Below are 24,672 nucleotides of genomic sequence, written 5' to 3'. Positions count from 1 at the left end.
AATCCAATAATTGAGATATTGTTGGAGCTTTTTTTATGTATGGCAAAGGAGGAGAAGTTTAGGTTTAAATGAGAAACCTACATACCTTTGCATGAAATCCTAACTCAAGAGGGAGCTTAGGAGAAAGGGAAGCGATTGCTCATTTATTAGCAAAGGGGGAGAAGTTTGAGCTTGGGAGAAGGGGGAGCGATTGCTCATTTATTAGCAAAGGGGGAGAAGTTTGTCTTTTGTGGGGGAGCTTAGGTGAAGGGGGAGCCTAGGATTAGGTTCCATAATTTATGCATGTATAGATTGCATATTTATTTACATTATTATTGTTTCCCTAACTTAAACAGGTTGCCAAACATCAAAAAGGGAGAGATTGTTGGAGCAATCTGGGTACCCTATGTTTTGATATTTGGGCAAAGGTTTAAGTTAGATTTATTATTGTATTTGATATGCATTGTGAGTGTGCAGGATATAGGTACAACAAGGAAAGTCCAAGTGTGATCTTGGCAAAGGAGGAAAGTTCAAGGATGAGTCTTGGCGGTGTAAGTCCAAGCATGTAGTCTTGGCAACGTAAGTCCAAGTGTGACTTGGCAATGGACGAAGTCCCAGAGGTGCGATCTCTTGGCAAAGGAAGATCCGACAACAATGACAAGGCTGATGGAAACTCCAGCAGGCAAGACGTGAAGGATGGGGAGACATCTGAGGGATGCAAGGTTGATGGAGGAGGCTAGAAGACTAGGTCTAGGTTGGTCGGGCGAGGACGAGTGCTAAGTGAATGTACTTGAGAGGTAAAATCCTAGAATTAGGATTTTATTGTAGCGTTACTGTAGCAGTACTGTAACAATCGATTGGTGGTTTTATCAGTCGACTGGTATAGTCGATTGGGCAGTCGACTGGTGTAGTTGATTGGGAAGTCGATTGGGAGCGAACAGAATACTTCTGTTCGCTCAGCCAGTGTGAAGTAGTCGACTGGTACTTTTACTAGTCGACTGGTATCGAGCCGTTGGGATGTTACGGTCGAATTTCTACAAGAGGCAGTCGACTGGTAGGTGGGATTTTACAACCCGTGGCCTATATAACCAAGCCTTGGGAGCTTGGTTGAGGTTGATGGAATTTATGGTGGTTAACCCTAATTAGAGTCTCCAAGTGCCCAAGTAATCTAGCGTGCTTGTACGAGGTTGTGGCGAGGTTTCTCCAACCACAAAGAGCTACGCGAGCTAATCGGAAGTTCTCCGGGGAATCATCCACCGACGGATCGGGATCGTCCACCTTACGGGCAGTCGTGGAGTAGGAGCTTTATCTCCGAACCATGTTAAATCAATGTGTTAGGTTTACTTTCTATTGTTAGTATTTGTTTTTGTATTCCGTTGTGCCTACTAACCATTGTAGGAAGCGACGTTTTGGGTGAGACGCTATTCACCCTCCTCTAGCGGACGTCAAGGTCCCAACAAAGTTAATTGGAAACAAGTTTGTTATACTTATTTTGTACGTGAATGGTATATTGCTTGCCTATATCTGGTAATTTTGAAATCAAAGATCTTGGTGAAATATTTTTTATTTTAGGCATACAGATCTATCGCGATCGTTCAAAAGACATTCTTGAACTTTCACAATAGGCTTATATTAAAAATCTACTTATAAGACATGACATGTATATTTGTACACCTAGTGACACACCTATGTCAAGAGGTGACAAGTTCAGCTTGCAGCAGTGTTCACAACCTGAACTTGAAATAAATAAGATGGAACAATTTCCATATGCGTCACCAGTGAGAAGTCTCATTGTGCACAAGTTTATACACGATCAGACATAGCATCCGTAGTAGGGATGTTAGGCGGATATGTAAATAACCTAGAACCGTAGCATTAGAAAGCGGTTAAGAGAGTGATGCAGTATTTGTAAAGAACTAAAGGACACATGCTCACGTATCGGAGATGATATCACCTATAAGTAATTGGATATTCATACTCTAATTTTGTTGTATGCTTGGATAACAGGAGATAAATTTCAAACTATATTTCTATACTTGTTGCTGGGCTATATGTTGGAAGAGTGTCAAGCAAACGCTATTAGCTACTTCTACTAAAGAATCAGAGTTGGTAGCATGCTACGAAGCATCCAATCACATGATTTGGTTACAGAACTTTATTATAGCATTGTAGATCGTTAATAATAATGATAAATCATTGAGAATCTACTGCGATAATAAAGTCACATAACTTTATACCAAGAACAATTGTAATTCGTTGAAGTTTAAGCACATCGACATCAAGTTTCTAGTAGTTAAAAAAAGAGTTCAGAGTCATCAGGTCATGGTAGAACATATCAGCACAGATTCCATGTTGGTCGATCCACTCACCAAAGACTTGGTACCTAAGGTGTTTCATGCATATATTATAGATATGAGAGTCCTTATGGAAGAAGAACTCATCTAATGGGAGTCTGTATTTATTTTATTACTTTATATTTGATAATAAAGATAAATATATTTTTTATTATTGTTGTAAAGTACTTAAAGTTTAAAATATTCATAGAATTTTATTTATTTGTTGGACATTCTGAATTACAATATCATAATTTACTGATGTTGTTTAGCATTTAGTGTTTATAAATGTGATATAAATTCCTTCTGGAATCATAAAATTTGGGTCATGATTTGCTCTTATTGTTTAGTATAAAATATTTGCAGATATGATCTAACATCTTTTGAGGTCATTTAAGGACCAGTTGAAAATTAACTTGTATTGATAACATTTTATGTAAATTTTATACTATATATTTGCATCTTGATCTCTGTCATTAATGACATTAGTATTATGATGACTGTTGGTGCTAGTTACGATTATATATAGTATATATGATATTTTTAGTCTTATACCAATGAAGTTAATAATCAAGATTGTTTACAGGATATCTTGTATCTATAAAGTTTGATATTAATTAAATTGTTACTTATATTTCACATACAACTCACATATAGCCAAAGTGAGAGATTGTTGAATTTTATTATCCTTATTAGGTAGACTTATTTGTAAATTAAACACGCGAATACAATTTAAACTCTTTTAAGTGATATAACTTAGGTTTATTGAGTTTCGAGTTATTAGATATGAGTTCAATGTGTAAAACCGTTTAGCTCAATCCGTTATTATCTATGAGCTGATAATGGTTGAGATTCTTATATAAAGGTGAGGCTCCCAAGGGTTTAGGGTAATTTTGACTGAGCTCTTACTTCCCCTACTGACTTAGAGCTTTTCGACATCGTCAACCCAGGCACCCCAAGCAAGATATTCTTTGTTTGCTTACGCTTTTTATTCTATCTTAGAATCTTCCGGAAGATGACACTAAAGGAACAAGGATAATGATTCTTCAATCAATTTCGTTGTTATGCTTATATATTTACTTTTTTATATATATCATGCTCATGTTAAAACTATATCTTTCTTATTTTTATTTTCCTATATACGAGTTCTTATCTGGTATTTAGAATTTATACGATTTAAGTTTTTACAAGAGCTTACATGTCATTCTTAAATTGCAAATCTCAAATCTTGCCTCCACAATGATTAGAGTATTTTTCTTGAGCTTTTTAATTTTATTTTCTTGAGTTTTTTAATTTAAAAAATCTTTTAAAAAATCTCCACTGGAAATGCTCTTGTACGACTCAATTCAATGTCCAATTGATGATTCATTTACATATTTTACGTCATCCATGATAAATTGATAATTATGCACATTCGATTAGTTTAACTAATGAATCAAGCTCGTTCATTCACGAGTTTTATAAGTTGATTTAAAAAAATATTTGATTCATATTTAAATATTGAATTCAAGCAACCCAAATATGTGTGATAATTTTTTTAAATTGAATTTGAATCTATAATATTTTATTCTATTATTCACGATCGTTCATGAGGAAATTTAATTATTTTTACATAATTTTAATTTAAATATATTCAAATGAATGTTTAAATAATTTGAATTAAATTCAAATTTAAATCATTTCGAATTATAATCTGAATATAATTTAAATTGAACTTAAACTCAAATTTTATTTTCAATATAATTTGGGCCAATTATTTATATTTTTAAGATTTGGATCTAGCTTCAAATATTATATGTATTTTTCTAAACTCAAATTTAAATATTAATATTTTTATATTATTCAGCTCAATATAATTCATTTGAACTCAGATTTAACTCTTAAGAGCTGTGCTCCTCTAAATATTCACGTAATTATTGAAGGGATGTGCTGCTTTAATTTTTCATAAAAAGGAGCCTTAAATTTTGATCTCGGATGATTAATATGATTATAAGATGTTTTTAATGAATTCCAATTTATTGGGTGTAATAATTTTTCATTGTATTAAATTGTTTTATAAATTCTATATTTTTTTTAAAAAAATAAATTGATATTTTACATTTTATGTGAATGTTTTATTTATTATTAACTACTTTATAAACTTAAATTAGTCGATAAAATTATAAATTAAATTTATATACATAATTTATTCATCAGAGATTTTTTAATATTGGATGACACTGGATGATTAATAATTTATTTTTCTATTAATTCAGGGATAAATGAGAAAATAAATAAATTTTGAATGACTTTTATAAAAAAAAAAGTTTATTTGTGAATTCATTTGAGTTAAGGGCATCTGGTAATTGTATAAGATTAAATTTTTTATTCAACTGGATGAATCTTCAACATATATATTAAATTTATTAATATATATTACTTATCTTGTGCATATGTTGTAGGTATAATATAACACATGAATATATATAAATTGAATTTAGTAAGATGCACTAGGTCTTAAAAATAGTACAATATAAGGATGATATTTGAGAACTCTAAGTTATTGTAATAGATTTTTCCTTAGAAAAAAATAATTTAATTTTTTATATCAGATATTAAAATGATAAAAATAGATTTTGCTCTTAGTCAAAAGGTCGAGAAAGATATATTTTATACCATCATCAATCTAAGATATTTATAGAATTTTCTCATTTGACAGTGTTATAAATCTTAAAATATGAAACTAAAGAACTATGACAATACATATTTTTTTAATAAAAAAGGTATTAACATAAATTTATTTTAAAATTCATCAAAATTAGTTAGTAAATAATATAAATTTTAAAATTATAGATTTCATCAAAATTAGTTAGTAAATAATCTAAATTTTTAATAAAATAGCCAGATAAAAAAATTATTTGATTTATCAATAAAATTTTTAAATTTATAAATAAATAAACTCATATTATCAAAGCTACTAATCAATTAAATAATTTTAACTTTTCAAAAGTAAACTAAGATTAATAACTCTAAGGTAAAATTAGAACGAAGTTCAAATTTTAATAAAAAACAAGCTACCCTTAAATAATTATTCAGGTTCGAAGTTTAGGTCTAATGGATTTTGACTCTATTTATTGTATTTAAATATTTAATATATGACATAATAATAAAAAAAATAGATTTTTTAATTTTTATTAACTTTTTATATATATATATATTTTTTATTAAAGTTTTAAAAATAAAAATATAGATAAATTTGAAAGATTATTATGAATTTAATGACATAATTTTTTGGGTTCGATTAAAATAAGAAAAGTTAAGTTTTTATTTTAATTTAGGATTAAAATAGATGGAAATTAGAGTGTCCTTTAGGAAATTTTAAAAATTGGGAAAATATCCTTTAATTTAGCTGGGCGCTTTTAGATCCTAAATTACACTCTCCATCCCTTTATACCCACGTACCCGCCAGGGAGATAGCTGCATGTATACCGTGGTCCCACCCTCTGCTCTCCCAATCAAATAACCATTAATTTCAAAGGCGGCTGGCGGATAAATGACTATAAATAACCTTGGCGTATCGCTAGCCCTAATTCTGTTGTTGAAGTTCACTTCTGAACTGCGCAGGCGTTGCTCTTGCCCACCGGCGCCTGACATATCCCGGTCGTTTCCCAGTCCGTAAGGTGGTGAGAGATTACGGTTGACTCCGATGATGAGGGCCAGAGCTGCCAAGAACTCTTTCTGGCTCGCTCGAAGGTCTCTCGGGTCGAAGCTCGTCGAGGATGCTCCAGTTCCCACGGTGGAAATTTTATCCTGCTGTGATGTTTCTTAGTCCTATGAGTTTCGAATTCGAAAGATGTAATATTTTCGATACTTCTTGCAGTTGGGGGAATCCTCTCGCTGGTCGGCGTCTGGAAATCACTGTTCCTCTAGGAGTTTTTTCGATGGTAGGTCCAGAGCAGGTGAAACGACCCTTTTCTTGTTTCCGTTTTCATCTGGAATTAGGACTATTTTGGAACAATATCTTTACTTGAAAATCTCTAGTTTTACGAACTAATTAAATTTGCAGTGAGATCGTTCCGTGAAGCAACGAATGCTAGTACACGCCGGAACTTGTTCCCGAAAAGGTTTTTTCACGGTGAGTCCAAAAACTATTCGTTTTCTGTTTTCCCCCAAATATGTAGGTGTTTTGCCTCGCTCATACCGGGCATTCTGTTATGTGTAGGAACGCAATCACTGTCCGCAAGGGATTATTATGATGTCATTGGTGTTAGTCAGAATGCAAGTGCTGCAGATATCAAGAAGGCCTACTATGCGGTAGGTTTTTGCACCTTAAATGCTTCTTCTGATTTTTGATTTTGTTGCAAGTTATCACCCTTTAACTATAAATTTCACAATTCTCTTCTTAAGTTTGGATGTGTACTGTTATTTTTAGTTGGCTCTTCAATGCAAGTATTAATCTTCATTATTGTTTTTTTCCCAATGAATGCTATATCCAATTCATAGGATTCTTCTATAGTGTTGGCTATGCTTAAACTAAATTTTTTGGCATGATACGTGGTGAGGTAGTTGTGCACACAAGGTTTTCCAAGTTCTAATATCACTAGGCTATGTTAAAGTGTCAGTGGACATTTACAACTTGTGGATCAGAAACTGACCTACAATATTATATTATTTTACGTTTGATACACATTTTAAGGATCCTTCCCTGGACCCCGCATGGTGGGAGCTTTGTGCACCGGACCATCGTTTTTTTTTGTACACATTTTAAGGATCTGGGTCAATGTTTCCTGTCTATGATATTTAGTTGCTAAGCCACTTGTCGAAATGTTAATGTTACAAGTCGTTGAAGACTGTTAACACTTCATTGATCATCGAAAAATTGTGCACATGTTTCACTAGGGAATTCAATTAGAAGCCAGAAGAATAATGACCTTGAGAAAAAGCATAAAAAAATGCTTAAGTTATATTACTTTTATTCTGAAAACCTAGAGGTACATCATGATACATCATCAACCAAATAGTAGTATCTTGTTCAGTATTATTATAGTGTTTCACTGTTGCCACCTGCACGGGTATATTAGCATTGCATAAGTTGTTTAATTCTTAGTTTCTTTTACCAAATAAAATTTCTCAATTTTGGAGTTATAGTGGAGAGTTTTCCAGTCAAATTTTCTGATTTTTGATTTATTATATCTTTGTTTCTGTGCATATCTAATCAATCCCTTTCCCATGGCTATGACTGAGTTAGTGGCACGAAAATTCCATAGGCAATCACTATGCAGCAATTGAATAAGTAACAAGAGTGCCAACACATGCCACTCATACAATTCTCATTTCTATCTATTAGCATAAAGCACAAAAAGAACTAAGAATGAATGTTTATTAAAATTGACATGATAAACATAAAAACTGTTTTCAAACAGATCACTATGTCCGGAACATAGATTATCTAAAAAGTTCATAAATTATTAGTGCAAAATAAAAATAAAAACAAGTGAACAAAAGCTACATAAGTCTAAAAGTATCAAAATACCAATTACAAATACATCTCAGAGTGCCTAGTGCTTCATCTTAGCCCTTGTCTCAAGAATCTAGAGGCAATAATGGAGGATGTTAGCGTAGAGTAGTTGAGTATTAATGCATAAGTAGTATATAATGATAACATGATAGATTAATTAGATAAAGTTCTAGTTATGCCTCCATGTTAAAGTGAATTATTTACATTTTGTTTAGTGTTGAGCATTGGATTTTGGTATTTCCCTTGCTCTTCGATGCTAGTTGGGTGTCTGGTATGACAGCTGTATCAGCTACAGTTGATCAACACATTCAACTGGTCAAATATGCTGCAAACATACTGCCAGCTTATCTTCCAAAATCATCATTATTTTGTTTTACCCAATTGTTACCATTTCTTATTATGTTCACAATCAACATAATTGAAAGTGATAGTATCTTATAGTCAATTTTACTAAATTTATGGTTCATTCCACATATATAAATTATAATGCTATATCAGACATCATTATGAAAGCATATATATCATAAGCCAACTGCCAGTAAAAGTGTAGTAGAAGCGTAGCCTGGTGCACGAAGCTTCTGTTAATACAAGGTTCGGGGAAGGGTTGACCTAAGGTTTACAATTTTTAGTCGTGTCAGACTTTTGATTTATGACCCGAACACAGATTTTGGTACCGTGTTGTGTATACAGTTTCAATACTTTTTTAAATATAATTAATTAAAAAATAGTTTATTAATATTTGATCGCTATAGGTGTTTACTATTGAGTTATATTTGAAATATTGAATGTCGAGCTTAAATTTTAATATTATCTTATGAAATGCTTGTTTCTTATTGGGTAAAAGTCGTTTTAGGGTTAATTGAAATCCACCAAGTAGGCATGGTGGATGAGGTAGGTTTAAGCAAGATTTATTTTGATCAGTTTAAAATTAAATCAAATTTATATGTAGAATAATTTAGTTCATTAATAGCAGTATATTTTATAAAGTTAGAATTTATATTATGTTTAATTTTTTTCATCTTAATAATTTGTTTCTTGCTACCTCCGTAAAGGTTTTTTTTTCTCTATGTTTATTTCATGGATAGATAATGAAGGGAAAAGGATTGTTAGAATATTGTAACATAATAACTAGGGGTATTATTGTAATTATGCTCTATATCCTTCTCTATATAAGTCAATAACTCCGTGGTGTCTAATACACGGTTTTCTTTTAACATGGTATTAGAGTCAGGTTAAAAGAAAAACCCTAATTTCCTATGCCGTCGCTCTCTTGCGTTTTCTCTTCTCCACCTCCTCCTGACAGCACCCTCTTCGTATTCGCCAACGATCGCGCGATCGTCCTCGACGCGACCCGCAAGCGCGCGATCCGCAGGCTGACTCCCATCCCTGACGGCCAACGAAGCTATCCCGCCTCGGGCTCCTCTGTTCTCCGACAACGACGACATCTCCGATGGCTATGGGGAAGGTGACGACCTCATCTTAGGGTTCTAGGCGACAACGTCTCCTCAGTGTTCCCTTTCGGCGAAGTAGTTCTGCTCTGGCGCGGTGGATTTCCCTCATCTCCCGATCCTTGTTGAAGAGTGCCGGCTTCAATCTAGGGTTTCATTGCCGCAGTGGTTCTGTTCTCTGAAGGCTTCCCACCGACGTGGTTTCTAACAGAGGAATCCGGCTGTCCTTCCCTCTTCTATGGCTATTCTTTCTTCCTCTCTGTCCCTACATCCGAAGATTTCCTTGCCAACGTGGTTGCTAACGCAAGGTGTTCAACAGAAGAGGAGGCCGACAGAGTAGTGAGCATCTTCTTCTCAATTCCAGTCAGCCGTTTCATCTTCATTTCCAGCAAGCTCATCTCTGAGTGCATCACTGAGGCTGCTGTGGACTTTCTGCCGACGTGGTTGCGGAAGCAGGGAGTTTTCACCAGAGAAGGGGACAACCAGCGTTCTTCATAGTTCTTTCCAAATTAATCAATGACTACATTCGACATCCCAAAGTCAGATACTTCAATATTTACCAACCACATCACTACACTCCTCTCTTCCGAACAGTTGGATGGTAAAAACTACGTCTTTTGGGCATCTCACATTAAGTTTGGCTTGTTGGACAAGGTTATGAGACACATCTCACTCAAACTGAAGATGTTCAAGTCGTCGATCGTCCTCTATGGAAGAAGGTTGACGCTCAGTTGTGTTGTATTATCTGAGCCACCATCCATCCATCTCTTAGGAATGTCTTCCTACTCGCAAAACCTGCAAAGCCATTTGGACACAGGCTCAACAACTCTTTACAAACACCTCTCGGCGACTCTATCAAGTATGTGAAGATCTTATGACTATCCTCAGTGCCCATCAGATTAAGGATTCAATGTCAACTTATTTGGGTTCGGTCTATAGCCTTTTTTGTGACTTCAATGAACACTTGAGGCTAGTCTTGTTGAAGAGCTTGAAAATCGGAAGAAATTTTTTATGTCCTTAGCTTTATATGGTCTGTCCACATATTATTCTCATGTTCATGATCAAATCCTGGGCAGCCCCACAGAAGCTACCATGGACAATACTTGGGCATCTCTCCTCCATGTCCCGGCCAAGATCTTGACGATACCTCCTTCCATTCCTGTTGACTCGCTAACTTTGGTCTCAACACAACAACAGACCTCCGTCTCGTAAGGGTGGCAAAGGCCGTCCTTGGTGTGATCATTGCCACCGCCCGAGCCACACGATTGATAAGTGCTGGGGTTTGCATGGTCGACCTCCTCGCGCTGCTCAGATCGTTCAGAATTCTGTTGCTTCTTCAGCTTCCACTTCACAGTTAACACTAGATCCGACCCCACAACCTTCCTATAATGACTTTCTGAAATGGTTTGAGGATTGTCAGGCTTCTGATTCCACTGCTACGGTTGACACCCTGGTAATTCCTTTGTTGGCATATCTCTCTCTTCAGGTCCTTACGTTCTTGATTCTGGGGCCAATGATCATATCACTGATAATAAATCTCTATTTTCTTCTCTCACTACTTTTGGTTATTTACCAATTGTCACCATGGCCAATGGTTCTCAAACTGAGTCCAAGGGTATTGGTATTGTTCATCCTTCTTCGTCTCTTGCCATTCATAATGTTTTTTATGTTCCCGGAGCTCCCTTTAATTTATTGTCAATAAGTCAACTTACTCGGTCTCTTGATTGTGTTATTTCTTTTACTAAAATGTTTGTTTCCTTACAGGACCGGAGTACGAGGAGGATGATTGGCGTCGGATGTGTCTCATGGACTTTATCGGCTTCAACAACCCTCTCTTGTTGGTTCGCCGGCGGCATCTCCATTTCTTATTCATGCTCATTTGGGACATCTAGGTCTTGATAAGTTGAAACAATTACATCCTAGTCTTTCTCACTTAGAGTATTTGTCCTGTGAGTCGTGTCAGTTAGGTAAACATGTTCGTAGTTCTTTTTCTCCTCGCACTATGAGTCGGGCTATGCCTCCCTTTGCTTTGGTTCATTCTGATGTTTGGGGTCCGAGTCGTGTTTCTTCTACATTGGGATCACGATATTTTGTTCTTTTATAGATGATTTTTCCCGTTATACATGGTTATATCTGATAAAGGAACTTTCATAATTGTTTTCTATTTTTCAATCTTTTTTTCATGAAATCAAAACTCAGTTTGATATTTCTCTTCGAACTTTGCAAAGTGATAATGCACGCGAGTATCTTTCTATTCAGTTTCGTTCTTTCTTGGCATCTCATGGTGTACTGCATCACGCGTCTTGCCCTCATACCCCTCAACATAATGGGGTTGCAGAATGCAATAATCGCCATCTCCTTGAGATCACTTAGATTCTTCTTCTCCATTCTCATGTTCCTCATCAGTTTTAGGGTGATGTCGTACTTACTGTGTGTTATCTCATCAATCGCATGTCTTCCTCCACTCTCCAGGGTAAAATACCTCATCATATCCTCTACCCTCATCATCCTCTTCATCCTTTACCATCTCGGATCTTTGGTTCTATATGTTTTGCTCATGATCTTGATTCTAGCATTGATAAACTCTCTCTTCGGTCTCATAAATGTGTTTTCCTTGGATATCCACGATCTCAGAAAGGGTACAAGTGTTATTCCCCTACTCTTCGTCGGTACTTCATCTCTACTGATGTCACATTCTTTGATTCAGTTTCATTTTTTGGGCCTCCTGTTTCCCAGTCCGAGGTTTCTCCCTCTCCACCTGCACCGGTGACTATCTTTTATCCTCCGGAGGTGCCTCTATCATCCCCAGCCTCATCTCCTCCTTCGTAGGTTTATCAGCGTCGTCCTCGTCCTGCTTTGCCGCCAACCGACATTGACACTGCCGTGGACACATCTTTGGAGCCAAGTCCTTCGCCATTTTCTCCGGTCCCATCTCCTAACTCTGATATTCCTATTGCACTTCGAAAGGGTATGCGCTCCACTCGTAATCCTTCTCCTCACTATGTTTCTTTGAGTTATCATCGTGTTTCTTCTTCCTATTATTTTTATCTTTCTTCCTTGTCATTTGTTTTTTTTCCTAAGACCGCAGGTGATGCCTTTGCCCATCTAGGATAGAAACAGACTATGCTCGATGGAATTTGTGCTTTACAGAGTAGTGAGATTTGGGACTTCGTTCCTTTACTACTTGGGAAGTCAGTTGTTGGTTGTCGATGGGTGTATACGGTGAAGGTTGGTCCAGACGGTATGGTTGACAGACTTAAGACGTGTCTCGTCGCTAAAGGCTATACTTAGATCTTCGTATTGGATTATGGGGATACTTTTTCTCTTGTTGCCAAGATGTCTTTTGGACGCCTATTCCTGTCAATTGCTGCGATTCATCATTGGCCTCTTTATCAGTTGGACATCAAAAATGCATTCTTACATGGTGATCTACTCGAGGAAGTCTACATGGAGCAACCTCCGTGTTTTGTTGCTCGGGAGGAGTCTTCTAGTCTTGTATGTCGCTTGCGGAAATCTTTATATGACCTCAAGCAATCACCCAGAGTATGGTTCGGTAGATTTAGTACTGTAATTCAACAGTTTGGCATGACTCAGAGCGAGGTTGACCATTCTGTCTTTTATCGCCACTCATCTACTGGTTGCATCTACGTAGTGGTTTATGTTTATGATATTGTCATCACAGGTAGTGATCATCTTGGGATTTCATAGGTGAACAATATCTTTTTAAACATTTCCAGACAAAGGACTTCGGCAAACTCAAATATTTCTTGAGGATAGAAGTAGCACAGTCTAAACAGGGGATCTTCATATCCCAAAGAAAATATGCAATGGATATTCTGGAAGAAACATGAATGTTAAACTGAACCCTATGGATCCTAATGTCAAGTTTCTGCCAAATCAGGGGAGCCTCTTCCAGATCTTGAACGGTACATGCGATTAGTAGGGAAACTAAGCTACCTTACTGTTACTCGTCCGGATATCTTATTTGCGGTAAGTGTAGTAAGTCAGTTTCTCAACTCTCCATGTAAAAAACATTGGGATGTTCTGACTCGCATTATTCGATATACGCACCAGGAATTGGTCTTTTGTATGCAGACAAAGGACATACTCGAGTCATAGGGTACTCTGATGCAGATTGGGCAGGATCTCCCACTGATAGAAGGTCCACTTCTGGGTTTTGTATATTTGTCGAAGGTAACTTTGTTTCTTGGAAAAGCAAAAAGCAGAATGTTGTGGCAAGATCCAGTGCAAAGGCAGAGTATCAGGCTATGGCCATAACTAGTTAAGAGCTTATATGGCTAAAACGGTTGCTTCAGGAACTCAGGTTTGGGGAGGTTACACAAATGTCACTTATATGTGCCAACCAGGCTGCCATGCATATTGCCTCGAACCCAGTTTTTCACGAGTGGACAAAGCATATTAAAGTTGACTGTCACTTTGTTAGAGAGAAAGTCATATAAGGAGAAATATCTACTAGTTTTTTCAACTCACATGATCAATTAGTAGATATATTCACTAAGTCACTGAGAGGTTCCCGAATTGACTACATATGCAACAAGCTAGGTACATATGATCTATATTCTTCAGCTTAAGGGGGAGTGTTAGAATATTATAACATAATAACTAGGGGTATTATTATAATTATGTTGTATATAAGTCAATAATTCCGTGGTGTCTAATACACAGTTTTCTCTTAACAAGGATAATTATCTTAAAAAGTTATTTACCTTGTGAAGATCTAAAGGAAAGAAAAAAAAATTGTTAAGTCCTTAACGAGTATTTTTTTCTCTTTGTTTACCTTCTTGTATGGGAGGGAAAAAATTAATAAATGAAAGTGGGGAAAAATTAACAAGGAAGAAAAAAAATAATGGATTAGAGGAAAAAACTTAAGAAGGAAAAATTAATAGAAATGAATTACTATCGAAAAAAGTAAAATTTCAATCTAAAATTAAAGAAAATAGTAAAAATTAAATGACGGCTATTTCCTTTAAAGGCTGTTGCAAGGTTGTGATAGGGTTGTGACAGCCTCCACGACAACACGGAGGTCCCTGCAGGGTCGCGATAACCTCTGCGACCTCACGGAGGCCCCGTGGTCACGATAGCCTCGTGATTCTGGTTGGCGGGTGGAACGTTAAATAACATTAAATTTCACCCGTGTTGACCAGCACGATATAATATTTAATTTCATGGTTGGATTACAACAGGTTTATTGTACACAACCTTATCCTCCATTGCAAGAAATTGTTTTTGTGACTCTAACCCGCGACCACAAAGTTACACAACAGCCCTATTGTCAATAAAAGTGTAGTAGAAACATTAATATAATTTGACAGCATGAAATATCAACTCACCAGGCAATTTGAATCCACTATAAGGTTATATAGGAAACTAAAAGTTATGAGTCAACTCAAGCAAATGGGATAGGATCTGAATTAAGTGTAGCTCTTTGTCGATTAGAGTACCAGCTATGATGGCTAGAATGACAAGCCATCATAGAAGATACCTCACCTTGGTTCCAAACAATAGCGAGATGTGTATGTCACTTCAATAGGAAGTTTGATGCCCACAGGAAATTTCTAGTAGTCAGCAAAGTTTGCTGTTCTAATCACAAAGAAGGCAAAAATTAGGTGAAACAGAAAGGGAATAGAAGAAAGAAATTCAGCAATAAGAGATCTGTATCAACATTTATGGGAGATGCAAAGCTCACTGTGGAAAATATAATTGTACCACTACTGCTCATGCCTAAAAACTCCTACTCATTGCTAATATGAGAAAGGAGAGGGAGGGTGAGGAACATGGGAGAGCAAGGAGAGGAAGAGACATGGTTTGGGGAGGGTTTTGCTTTTGTGATTACCTCACCCAAGTCACTATTGTTTGGTGTTGCTGCTTAACTTTCTGCCTGGATGCTATTCAATGCTTGTGCCATGGAAACATATTGCTGATGAAAGGGGACAGTAAGGTGAGAAAAAAACTGACTAGTTACTAGTTAGAGAAATGAAAATGGGGAATCTTACATTTTACCACTGAACAACCTCGAGTTTCTGCTTAACAAAAAAGAAGTCAACTACAAATATTTTTTCTGCCTGCGCATAAGGGGCATCCAAGTTGGGCACAAGGAAAAAAAACATTGGGTGAGGATTTGATCAGGCAAAAGGGATAAAGAGGGTGTGCTTGTTGTTGGAGAAGAAGGGTCATGTCAAAACCTCACGTTTGCACTGCCAACAATGCTTAGGCAAGACCGCCACCTTTGGTGCTATTGATCACTACTGTTGCTGCTCAACTCACATATGCAAGTGTGGAGGCTCATGTAGGAGAATAAAAAGCGGAAGCTGAACTGGCTGTGGAAAGCCTGAAAACGTAAGGGGGGAAACTTTGTCGTGCCCAGTAGGGATATGCCATTGAGATCTTTTCAACTGGTATCAAAAGTCAGTCTCTAATTGAAGACAAAGTGCGCTCTAGCGTCGCAATTTTTTACCAAAGATTGTGGAGGTTGCCAAGTCTGTGATTTCAAAGTTGCAATAGGGAGGGGTGAGAGGAGTTTGTGAACGAAAGAGAGGGAGGGAGAAAGTTTGTCCTGTGAAGATATTTTAAGGATCAGGTTACTGGGTATGCCTGTCTGGGGGTTTAAAAGAAACAGTATATAACATCACTTCTATTTTTAGTTGATTTTGTGTTGAAAAACTCTCATTGTTTTTAAGCTTTTGTTCTCAGTAAACTGACTCTGTTTTGTTCAAGACATACTGAATTGTAGGGATGTACAAATCCTTACGATTAATAATCAATACCACATCCTTTGAGTAGGCCTGAAAATGCTTGTTAGCTGATACATGGACATTAATCCATTAATCCCATCAATGAGGACCTGATGGAATTAAGCCATGGTGATGAATGTGTCGAGTTGAGAATCTCCATTTGTCATTTGACAGTATTAGTCATTTGCTGGAGTAAGATATTTGCAGAAGCTCACCATGGCATTTTCTCTATGGTCTAATGTCATGGAGTCTTTTCACTATCCTCATTTTGTATAAGCACTTGTGCATTCTCTCTGCAGCTTGCTAAGAAACTTCATCCTGACACCAACAAGGATGATGCTAATGCAGAAAGGAAGTTCCAAGAAGTTCAGCGTGCATATGAGGTTACTCAATCTTCGACAGTCTTTGACATATTTTGTCAATTGTTTTATTCCAATTGTTAATTACTTTCTATTAAATTTCATGAGAGAAAGCTGAAATCTATCCTTTCACAGGTATTGAAAGACGAAGACAAACGGAGACTATATGATCAGGTGATTGTTCTGTCTTCCTTGCATGTCGTTTCTATTCTATCCTTGATGGAATATACTTGTGATGCTCTTGATGTTGTATGGCCTATTGAATGTGTCTTTTTCTCTAATTATCTTTGGCATTACTATTACTTGGGTGAAGTATGGTATAAAGAGTAAAATATTTAGTGAAAGCTTATCTAGATTATGGTAACATGAAGATATGAAGATGAGTGGAGTGTCTAGTCTACTATAGTGATCAATATTTCAAAGTCTACTGATCAGGTCGATAGTTTTGAATTGCAACTAGATTCTTTCCCGTAGAAGCAGTCCCCACTAAATCTTCTGTATGTTAAGTAATAGATAGGCAACCTGAGTTTTACAGTAATCACTTCAAAATATTAAAAATGAGCATTTGTGAAAGTGGATAGACAAAATGTTTTGTGATAACAAAACTCATCGGACATGAATTTTGATGTATAAACATTGGGAAATATAAAAAAATGCTAGCTTATTATGGAATTTAGTATTCTCCCATTTTGTTCTTTTTTATCTTAAGATATTGCTAATTTCGACCAGTTCTTCATGAAATTTGGCGATCATTCAATTGTTACATGCCATTCTTTCTGGTCTTATATTGATAAACATGATCTAACAGGTTGGTCCTGATGCATATGAACAAGCTGCTTCAGGCAGTGGACCTGATGGACCTGGTCCATTTGGTACAGGATTTGCAAATCCATTTGGTTTTGGCATGGAAGATGTATGTATACTTTTCTCCATGTCTTTCTGTCTCAAGTGAATGTTTTGTTTCACGATAACTCATACTGTACTAATATAACTCCTGTTACACTTAGGTATATAAAGATGATTCCCTTGACCAATTAGATTGCTATATCAGTGTGTTTAAATTGTTGCATGTCCACTATTAGCCAAAATTGTCTGTCTTTGTGTGTGTAACGGTGCATCTGTATCTGTATCTGTATCCTTCACAACTCTGTTTATTTCGTTTGATGCATCAGCTCTGTATGTTTCTGAAGGTCAGATTCAGTGACATGTCTATAGGTTTAATAGTTGAGTATCTCGATAGTAGGCCTGACTGATTATTCTGGTTATGAAACCAGCTGTTCAAAGACATTTTTGGAAACAGAGATTATGGAGGAGCAGATATGAAGGTTTCCTCTGTTCCCATAGTCCTGTTACATCTAAATTTCCATGGCAAATAACCTGTTGCTGAACCTATTTGTTGTGTTTTGTTCGGAAGGTTTCTCTTGAAATATCATTTATGGAAGCAGTTCTAGGGTGCAAAAAAACAGTTGTATTTCAAGCTCCTGTAAATTGCGAATCTTGTGGTATGGGATTTTCTGCCCTCAAAGTATTGCCATTTCCAGCAATTGAACTTCAGCTGTTAACCATGTAATGCACGGTTGACATTCTTTTTACCTCTATCTGCAGGTGGGTCTGGGGTCCCTCCTGGAACCAGACCAGAGACATGTAAGCCTTGCAAAGGCTCAGGAATGGTTAGATTATATTAAAATACTTGTTTATAAACATTTGTAATGCCATTTTCCTACAGTTAACTGTTATGCTTTATATTGTCAGGTTGTCTCACAAAATGGCCCCTTCATGCTTCAGACAACATGTTCCAGTTGTGGGGGATCTGGAAAAACTGTAAAGGTGATCATATTGTTCTGAAATTGGTTTCAGATTAAACCCTTGGTTTCGCTACTTACCCAGCAAATGTTGAATGATTTCTCTTCTTAAAGTTATTATAAAAACTTCAAATTGTATAGGATTGTCAAACTGTTTTCCTGGAAAACTGCCTGAGATAGGTATGCCAAAACTTCCATCTAGCCAACATCTAGCTAAGATAACTTTTAACAATAGGCATCGTCTAGAAAGTGACTAAGTTTTACAAGAGTTGTCCAAAAATACAGTACGAGATGATCATTGAAAGTTTGATGCATGAGCCATAAAACATTCTATAGGAAGGATTCTGATGTATCAAGGAAATTCACACTGAGAGTCTGAGATACTCCTTGTAAGTTAGATGCATGATAAGTAAAAGCATAAAACATTGTGAGATTAAGAATTGGGTTGCATGGTGTCTATGATTATGATTATGGTCATGTGTTATTTGTTGTAATGATACTATAAGCCTTTCAAATCCTCGTTATAATTTGGCAACTGAAGGTGGATGCTGGAGTGATTGGTTGGCTACTTATCTAGTGGTGAGGATAGGTGGTGTCCCCTTCTCATTTGATGATCTAGAAAGAAAGGCTAAGTACTGAGCTGGAGACAACAGTCTCTTGCCTTTCTCAAGTAGAATAAGGTAAATTAAATACTGAAGAAATAGAATTATGGTAGGCTTGCTTGTTTATTTTTCTTGTAGAATAACTATTTCTTTCATAGCCATGCTCCTCGGTTATAGGGTTATAGGGATGGTTGGGAAAGTTACTATGTGCATGACCAGGTGCATCCTTTCCCTTTTTTTATTAACCAAAGCTACATCATGGGGATAAAGCTGAGGATATTAGTGCGTCTAACTTTTGTCCCCAAGTAGTGCTTGTCCTGACCTAAGCAAGATGCCTAAGTGGTGAGATTTCAACCTTGCAAAAAAGGGGTCCTTGGAGGTGCCAATCTTATGATGATAAAATCTATTTGTTATGCCCTTGTGGTAGGAAAGGTAACCTTATCTGAGGTGCACTTGTGCAAGCCCATAGAATGTATCCTAGGTTAGCACATAAAAAAGGGCAACTCGGTGCACGAAGCTCCCGTCATGCGGGGTCTCAGGGAAGGATCCATTGTACGTAGCCTTACCCTGCTTTTTGCAAGAGGCTGTTTCCAAGATTCGAACCCGTGACCTTTAGATCACATGGCGACAACATTACCGTTGCCCAAAGGCTCCCCTTCATCCTAGGTTAGCACATGGCAGAAAATAATCTGATCAAATGTGTTCATGTAGCAGTTGATGGAAATGGTTTGAGGTGTACTTGTAGCAACTTGTATGTGATCCTTAGCAAGCCAATCTTGATTGTATGCAATTCGAAGGTTATGGTGCAATCCATGGTTTGAAATATTATTTTGAACTAGGGTTTTGGTCCCCAGCCAAAACAAAAATGTGTCATGTCAGGCATGTTGACACACAATTTCAAAAGTACCAAGAGGAACGAATTGAGGAAGATCTGAAGAAGGGGAATAGAAGGAATCAACTTTGCAGAAACCTTCGTTACGCTCGTGCCTTACAGAAGGTGACATCACTAGCATAAACTCCATCACCATTGCTCACAGAACTTGTAGTCACAGAGTTGGGCAGTACTCATAAATTGTTGACGGACATCAGTTGTAGACGTTGCTTGCAGAGGTCGTTCATGAACATTGCTTTCAGAACTGGAAGTTGCTCATGAACGTTGCCTGGAAGCTTTGTTTTGATTAGGTTTTGCATGCCAGTTTGCAGGCAGGGTTTTGCGTGACACTTGGTAGGCAGAATGATGTCTCATCTATTCCAACCTGGCATGGAATGAATTTTTAAGCCACGGTGTAATCACTTATCTTATTGTCAAGAAAAGGACAGTCTTTGATTCTAATTGATATTAGAATATGGTCAGCTGGTCATTTAGATCTATAGTTTTGAATAACTGATCTACTGTCGAAATTGGTATTACCTAAGGTATCACTTTAAGCTACTGTCCCTTCTTGCCTGTACACCCCGTCACATCTACTAGGTTATTAGTCCTTATATAAGTTTTTGGTTGTTAGTTTTGTTGCTTAATCTTATAGATGATGACAACATATTAATTGTCATCTTGACATTAAGGAGCAGTTTTTAATGGTGAATAGGATAGTTAAAAACCTTCTTATGGTGGAACTTGACAAAAGCCTTTATTCTGATTTTATTTGGCGGTATACAATTCTAATCAATATAACTGAAATGGGACTGTTAAGATAGATACATGTGCTAGTTAAAAATGATAGGATAGGAAATGATGCCATCATAAAAAGAACAGAAAAAAAAAGTGTAGCTTCAATCTATAAGGATAAAATGAGGAAAATCATGTAAGAAGGTATCGAGTATCAACACCTTCCAAGATAAATTTTGTAACTCAACTATGATAACATGAGGAAGTGAAACTGTGAATATTTTGTTAGAAACACTAAGAAGACATTTGATTTTGAATGCCCTTGGTTTTAGCAAAGAAATTGCTTTGCATATGGCTGAATACTGGAAAAAGCTCCAGATTAATTGCCAAAAAAGTATGAGTTGGTTATCTCTTATTCCTGCTATTGCTTTATTCAACAATGGAATCTCATTCTTTTATATTGTCAAAATTTTTCTTACTTTTACCTTTCAAAGCAAATTCCTAGCTGACAAGTCTTTGTTTTTCCTATTTTCCATTGTCTGCAGAGCCTGTGTAAGATGTGCAAAGGAAATAGAGTTGTGAAAGGAACAAAATCAGTCAAGGTGGATGTGATGGCTGGTGAGTTTAGAAGTTTTATTTTTCGCAGTCAACATGACAATATATGGTGAATGCCATATTGGAAGATACTTGCCCTGACTAGACACCTGTTATTACCTCACATGTTATTTTTTGCTGTTTGTCTTCCCAAACTTGCTTCTACGATGCCACTATTATATTAATTTCTCATTCTTAAAAAGAATCCAGAAATTCAAGATTGTCAAATTTATCAGGAGACTTTTTTGCTTTTAATTAAATATTCTTTGTTGATCTAATATCTGAACACTTACCAGTGGCAGCATAACTCCCTATTAACAGAGTTGGTAAAATACACAAAGCTAACTATGCTTTCTAGTGGTGGTTACTGGTCTGCGTAATTAAAATATTTTCTTGCATAATTCAAATATGGTTATTCTTATTTATTTACATATTAATGCAGGTGTGGATGATAATGAAACTATAAAAATGTATAGAAGTGGTGGGGCGGATCCTGAGAGCAATCAACCTGGTGACCTTTATGTTACTATCAAGGTGAGTAACATGTTTAAATTTAATCCTGTACTTAAATGTATCAGAGAACATTCTTAAAGTGCTGTTTTAGGTTCGGGAGGATCCTGTCTTCCGCAGGAACAAAGCAAATATTCATGTGGATGCTGCCATAAGTGTCACTCAGGTACCTAGTAAAGCACTTTGATTGCAAAACATAGTGCTATATTTCTTACTGTGCTTATCTTGTTCAAGCATTGTTTGGGGATCTAAAATGGATATCGTGTGCTTTCCATTTCTAAAGGACCTAATCTTTATTGACCTTGTCATGGCGTGGTGCTACCAAAATTCAAAACCTATAACCTGTGCTACCAAAATTCAAATTCTATAACCTTTTATTGAATCCGGATTGATTGTTTTCATGTAATCCATAGCATTACAAATGAGAGGGAACTAGGAAGCAATTGTGAATTACATTAAATTATGTTACATTATTAAATGGGGCGAGTTAGATTTAATAGCAAAACTTAATTCCCCTACCACCACTGATGAATTGTGTTAGGCATTACTTTGTAATGATCTCTCGCCACAGTTTGAGAGTAGAAATGCCCGTTCAGTTGCAGAAGCTGGATGAGGCTGAGAGCACAAGGAGCTAAGTCGTGTTTTGGACCTAGAAGAGTTCATCAATCTGAACCATTGGAGCTTAGATGTTGAAAATTTACAAGAGCCTTTTCTGAAGGGGAGTCAATCTAGATGAGTAACTGTATCTGCTCCTCTGCAACAAAGCGGCTACGTGCACTTGTATACTCGGGAATTCTGATTTGTCTGCCATTATTATCTGTCATTATATACATCTTTGATGCATTGGTACATGCTTTGAGAAGCTAGCTGCATGTTGGTTGCTCTTCAGATTTGACAATAAAGAAGAGAGTTATAGGTGAAAAAAGAGTACCTATATATTAAGATATACTGGTTGTCTGCATGTTGGAAGTTATAAGAACAAATACATGCATCTGGTTATGCATCTTATGCTAAATACTATCAACTGGAAACAATACCTTTTGTAGCTTTTTGAACACAATTGACTTAAGCAGTCAGAAGCTGCTCTCCCTTTGCCTTCTTTCTTTGAACCTTTGCTGTGCTTGAAAAGTATATGTTAATATGTTAAAATTTGCAGGCAATACTAGGAGGTACCATTCAAGTGCCAACTCTCACAGGAGACGTAGTCGTAAAGGTTTGTGGGATGGGGCTTTCTTAGAAGGATTTTCATGTTGTTATGATATAAATAGGCAAAGGGTATTGTGCTAATATGATGAGTGATGGCTGCAGGTTAGGCCTGGTACTCAGCCTGGTCAGAAGGTCGTCTTAAAGGGGAAAGGTAATAAAAACAGCAGCCTTTGGCAAATATTATATCTTTAAGCGTCTTGATTAAAGAGCTCATAAGTGGTACCAACAACCTTAGGTTCCCTTGTGATAGAGATAGAAGATTAAAACTATATGTTGGTTGCAGGATTGAAAACAAGGAATGGATCTTCCTACGGTGACCAATGTGTGCATTTTAATGTCACAATTCCGGCGTATGTTTCTTTTCTTTCTTTCTACGTTCTATTGCCTCACTTATTTTTAGTGATTGTTTGGTTGTATATTTTGTCTATTGCCCAGGAACCTAACACAGAAACAGCGTAAGCTGATTGAGGAGTTTGCAAAAGAGGAGCAACGTGATTATGAAAAGGATGAAGCTGCTCCTGCTAGAGCGTCTGGATAACTTACCAATCATTCATGGAATTATTTCGGCTTAAACAAGGTAATCTTTTTTTACGTGCCATGTAGGTTTTGGCGACTTTTCCAATTTTGTCGTCGCCTAATTTAAATGATTTGTAATTGTACCAGTGTGTTCGCTGGTATAAAACAGGATCACTATTCTGAATTAGATATTTATGTTTCTTTTCGGATCGTTTGTGTAGCAGGATAGAATTTCTGGTTTGTGAAAAGCAATATATACATATTATATAGGTTGGAATACTCAAATCTTTTGTTCGCAGCCGTTGGGAGTTGTCATTCAAAGGACATCCCAAATCGTCATATTATTGTCACATAAAAATCAATTACTCTTCATTATCAAAAAAATAAAAATAATAATAAATATAATTTATTTATTGGTTCTATATTATCAAATTATATATTTTTATTAATTATTTATTAGTAGTCCTGCTCATGTTATTGATTTTGATAGAAAAAAATAGTTTTGAAATTTGACTATTATTTTTAAAATAAATTTTTTAAATCTCGTGTTATCGTATTAAAAAAATTTATATCAAAATTTGATATGAATATTGATATTAAAATATTGATATGATTTGATGTATTTTAATATGTAAATAATATATTAAAGTTTTAATATTTTTCCCACCTCTAATTTTGTCTTCTAAACTTTTTAAAATAAAAGTAATTTCTACATTTTACGTAACAAAAAAAAAACATTTCTATCAATAAATTAAGGAAAATTTTGCATGCAGTCTCCATTGGCAAACATAACTTTGCATGCACTCTTCATTGGCAAAATTCTTTATTTTCACTCCCTAGTCTAATTTACTTACCTAATTGCTCTTGATATTTTAAGTATAAAAAGTCTAAAAATGAGTATAAATCCTCTTAAATTCAGTACATTAAATTAGAATCTAGTATATTTTCTATCAAATTGAGTACGATTTTTTTTCCATCTCAATTGGATGAAAAATATACTAGATTTTCTTTAAATGATACTCAATTGGATGAAAAATATACTAGATTTTCTTTAAATGATACTTAATTGGATAGAAAATATATTAGATTTTCTTTTTATATTGTGCTGAATTTAAGAGGAATTATATTAAAACAAGAAAAAAAATATGCTCAATTTAATAGAAAATATACTCGATTAATTTAAAAGAAATTATACTCATTTTTGGACCTTTTGTACCTAAAAAATCTGAGGGGCAATTAGATCACAATATTTGTATGAGGGAGTTGAAGCAAATAAAACTTTAGGAAGTGAAAACAAAATTTTTTGAGTGAAGATTATATGTAAAATTCAAATTGTGGTTAGAAATTTTTCTCTATTTTACCAACAAATTCAACATAAAAATAATTATTTAATATGTAATCTTATCTAATATAATATAGAAACACTAGATACTAAAAAATACATTCCTTTATTAGAATATCAGCACCA

At 35.7% G+C, this 24,672-nt stretch overlaps 1 protein-coding gene across 2 annotated transcripts; it reads left to right on the top strand.

Annotated features, from left to right (window-relative positions):
* Window positions 1-5,861: 5,861 nt before the first annotated feature.
* On the top strand, window positions 5,862-23,489 carry LOC122015042 (chaperone protein dnaJ GFA2, mitochondrial-like). 2 transcript variants are annotated; one of them, XM_042571683.1, is made up of 18 exons: window positions 5,862-6,087; window positions 6,172-6,235; window positions 6,358-6,426; window positions 6,514-6,605; window positions 16,309-16,392; window positions 16,504-16,542; window positions 17,177-17,281; window positions 17,643-17,693; window positions 17,783-17,870; window positions 17,974-18,038; window positions 18,121-18,195; window positions 20,924-20,996; window positions 21,415-21,506; window positions 21,577-21,648; window positions 22,639-22,695; window positions 22,791-22,839; window positions 22,972-23,038; window positions 23,124-23,489. In XM_042571683.1, exons 1-18 carry the CDS (start codon window positions 5,998-6,000, stop codon window positions 23,224-23,226), a joined length of 1,335 nt encoding a protein of 444 aa, XP_042427617.1. In that variant the 5' UTR covers window positions 5,862-5,997; the 3' UTR covers window positions 23,227-23,489. The 2 variants fall into 2 exon arrangements, with proteins under 2 accessions (XP_042427617.1, XP_042427616.1); XM_042571682.1 differs by having other exon boundaries at window positions 6,172-6,250.
* The last annotated feature ends 1,183 nt before the right edge of the window (window positions 23,490-24,672 follow it).

This window comes from Zingiber officinale, chromosome 8B, assembly GCF_018446385.1.
Source record: "Zingiber officinale cultivar Zhangliang chromosome 8B, Zo_v1.1, whole genome shotgun sequence".
Classification (NCBI taxonomy): Eukaryota; Viridiplantae; Streptophyta; class Magnoliopsida; order Zingiberales; family Zingiberaceae; genus Zingiber; species Zingiber officinale.
Note: the sequence above shows the minus strand (reverse complement) of the source record. Positions and strands in the feature narration are given on the sequence as shown.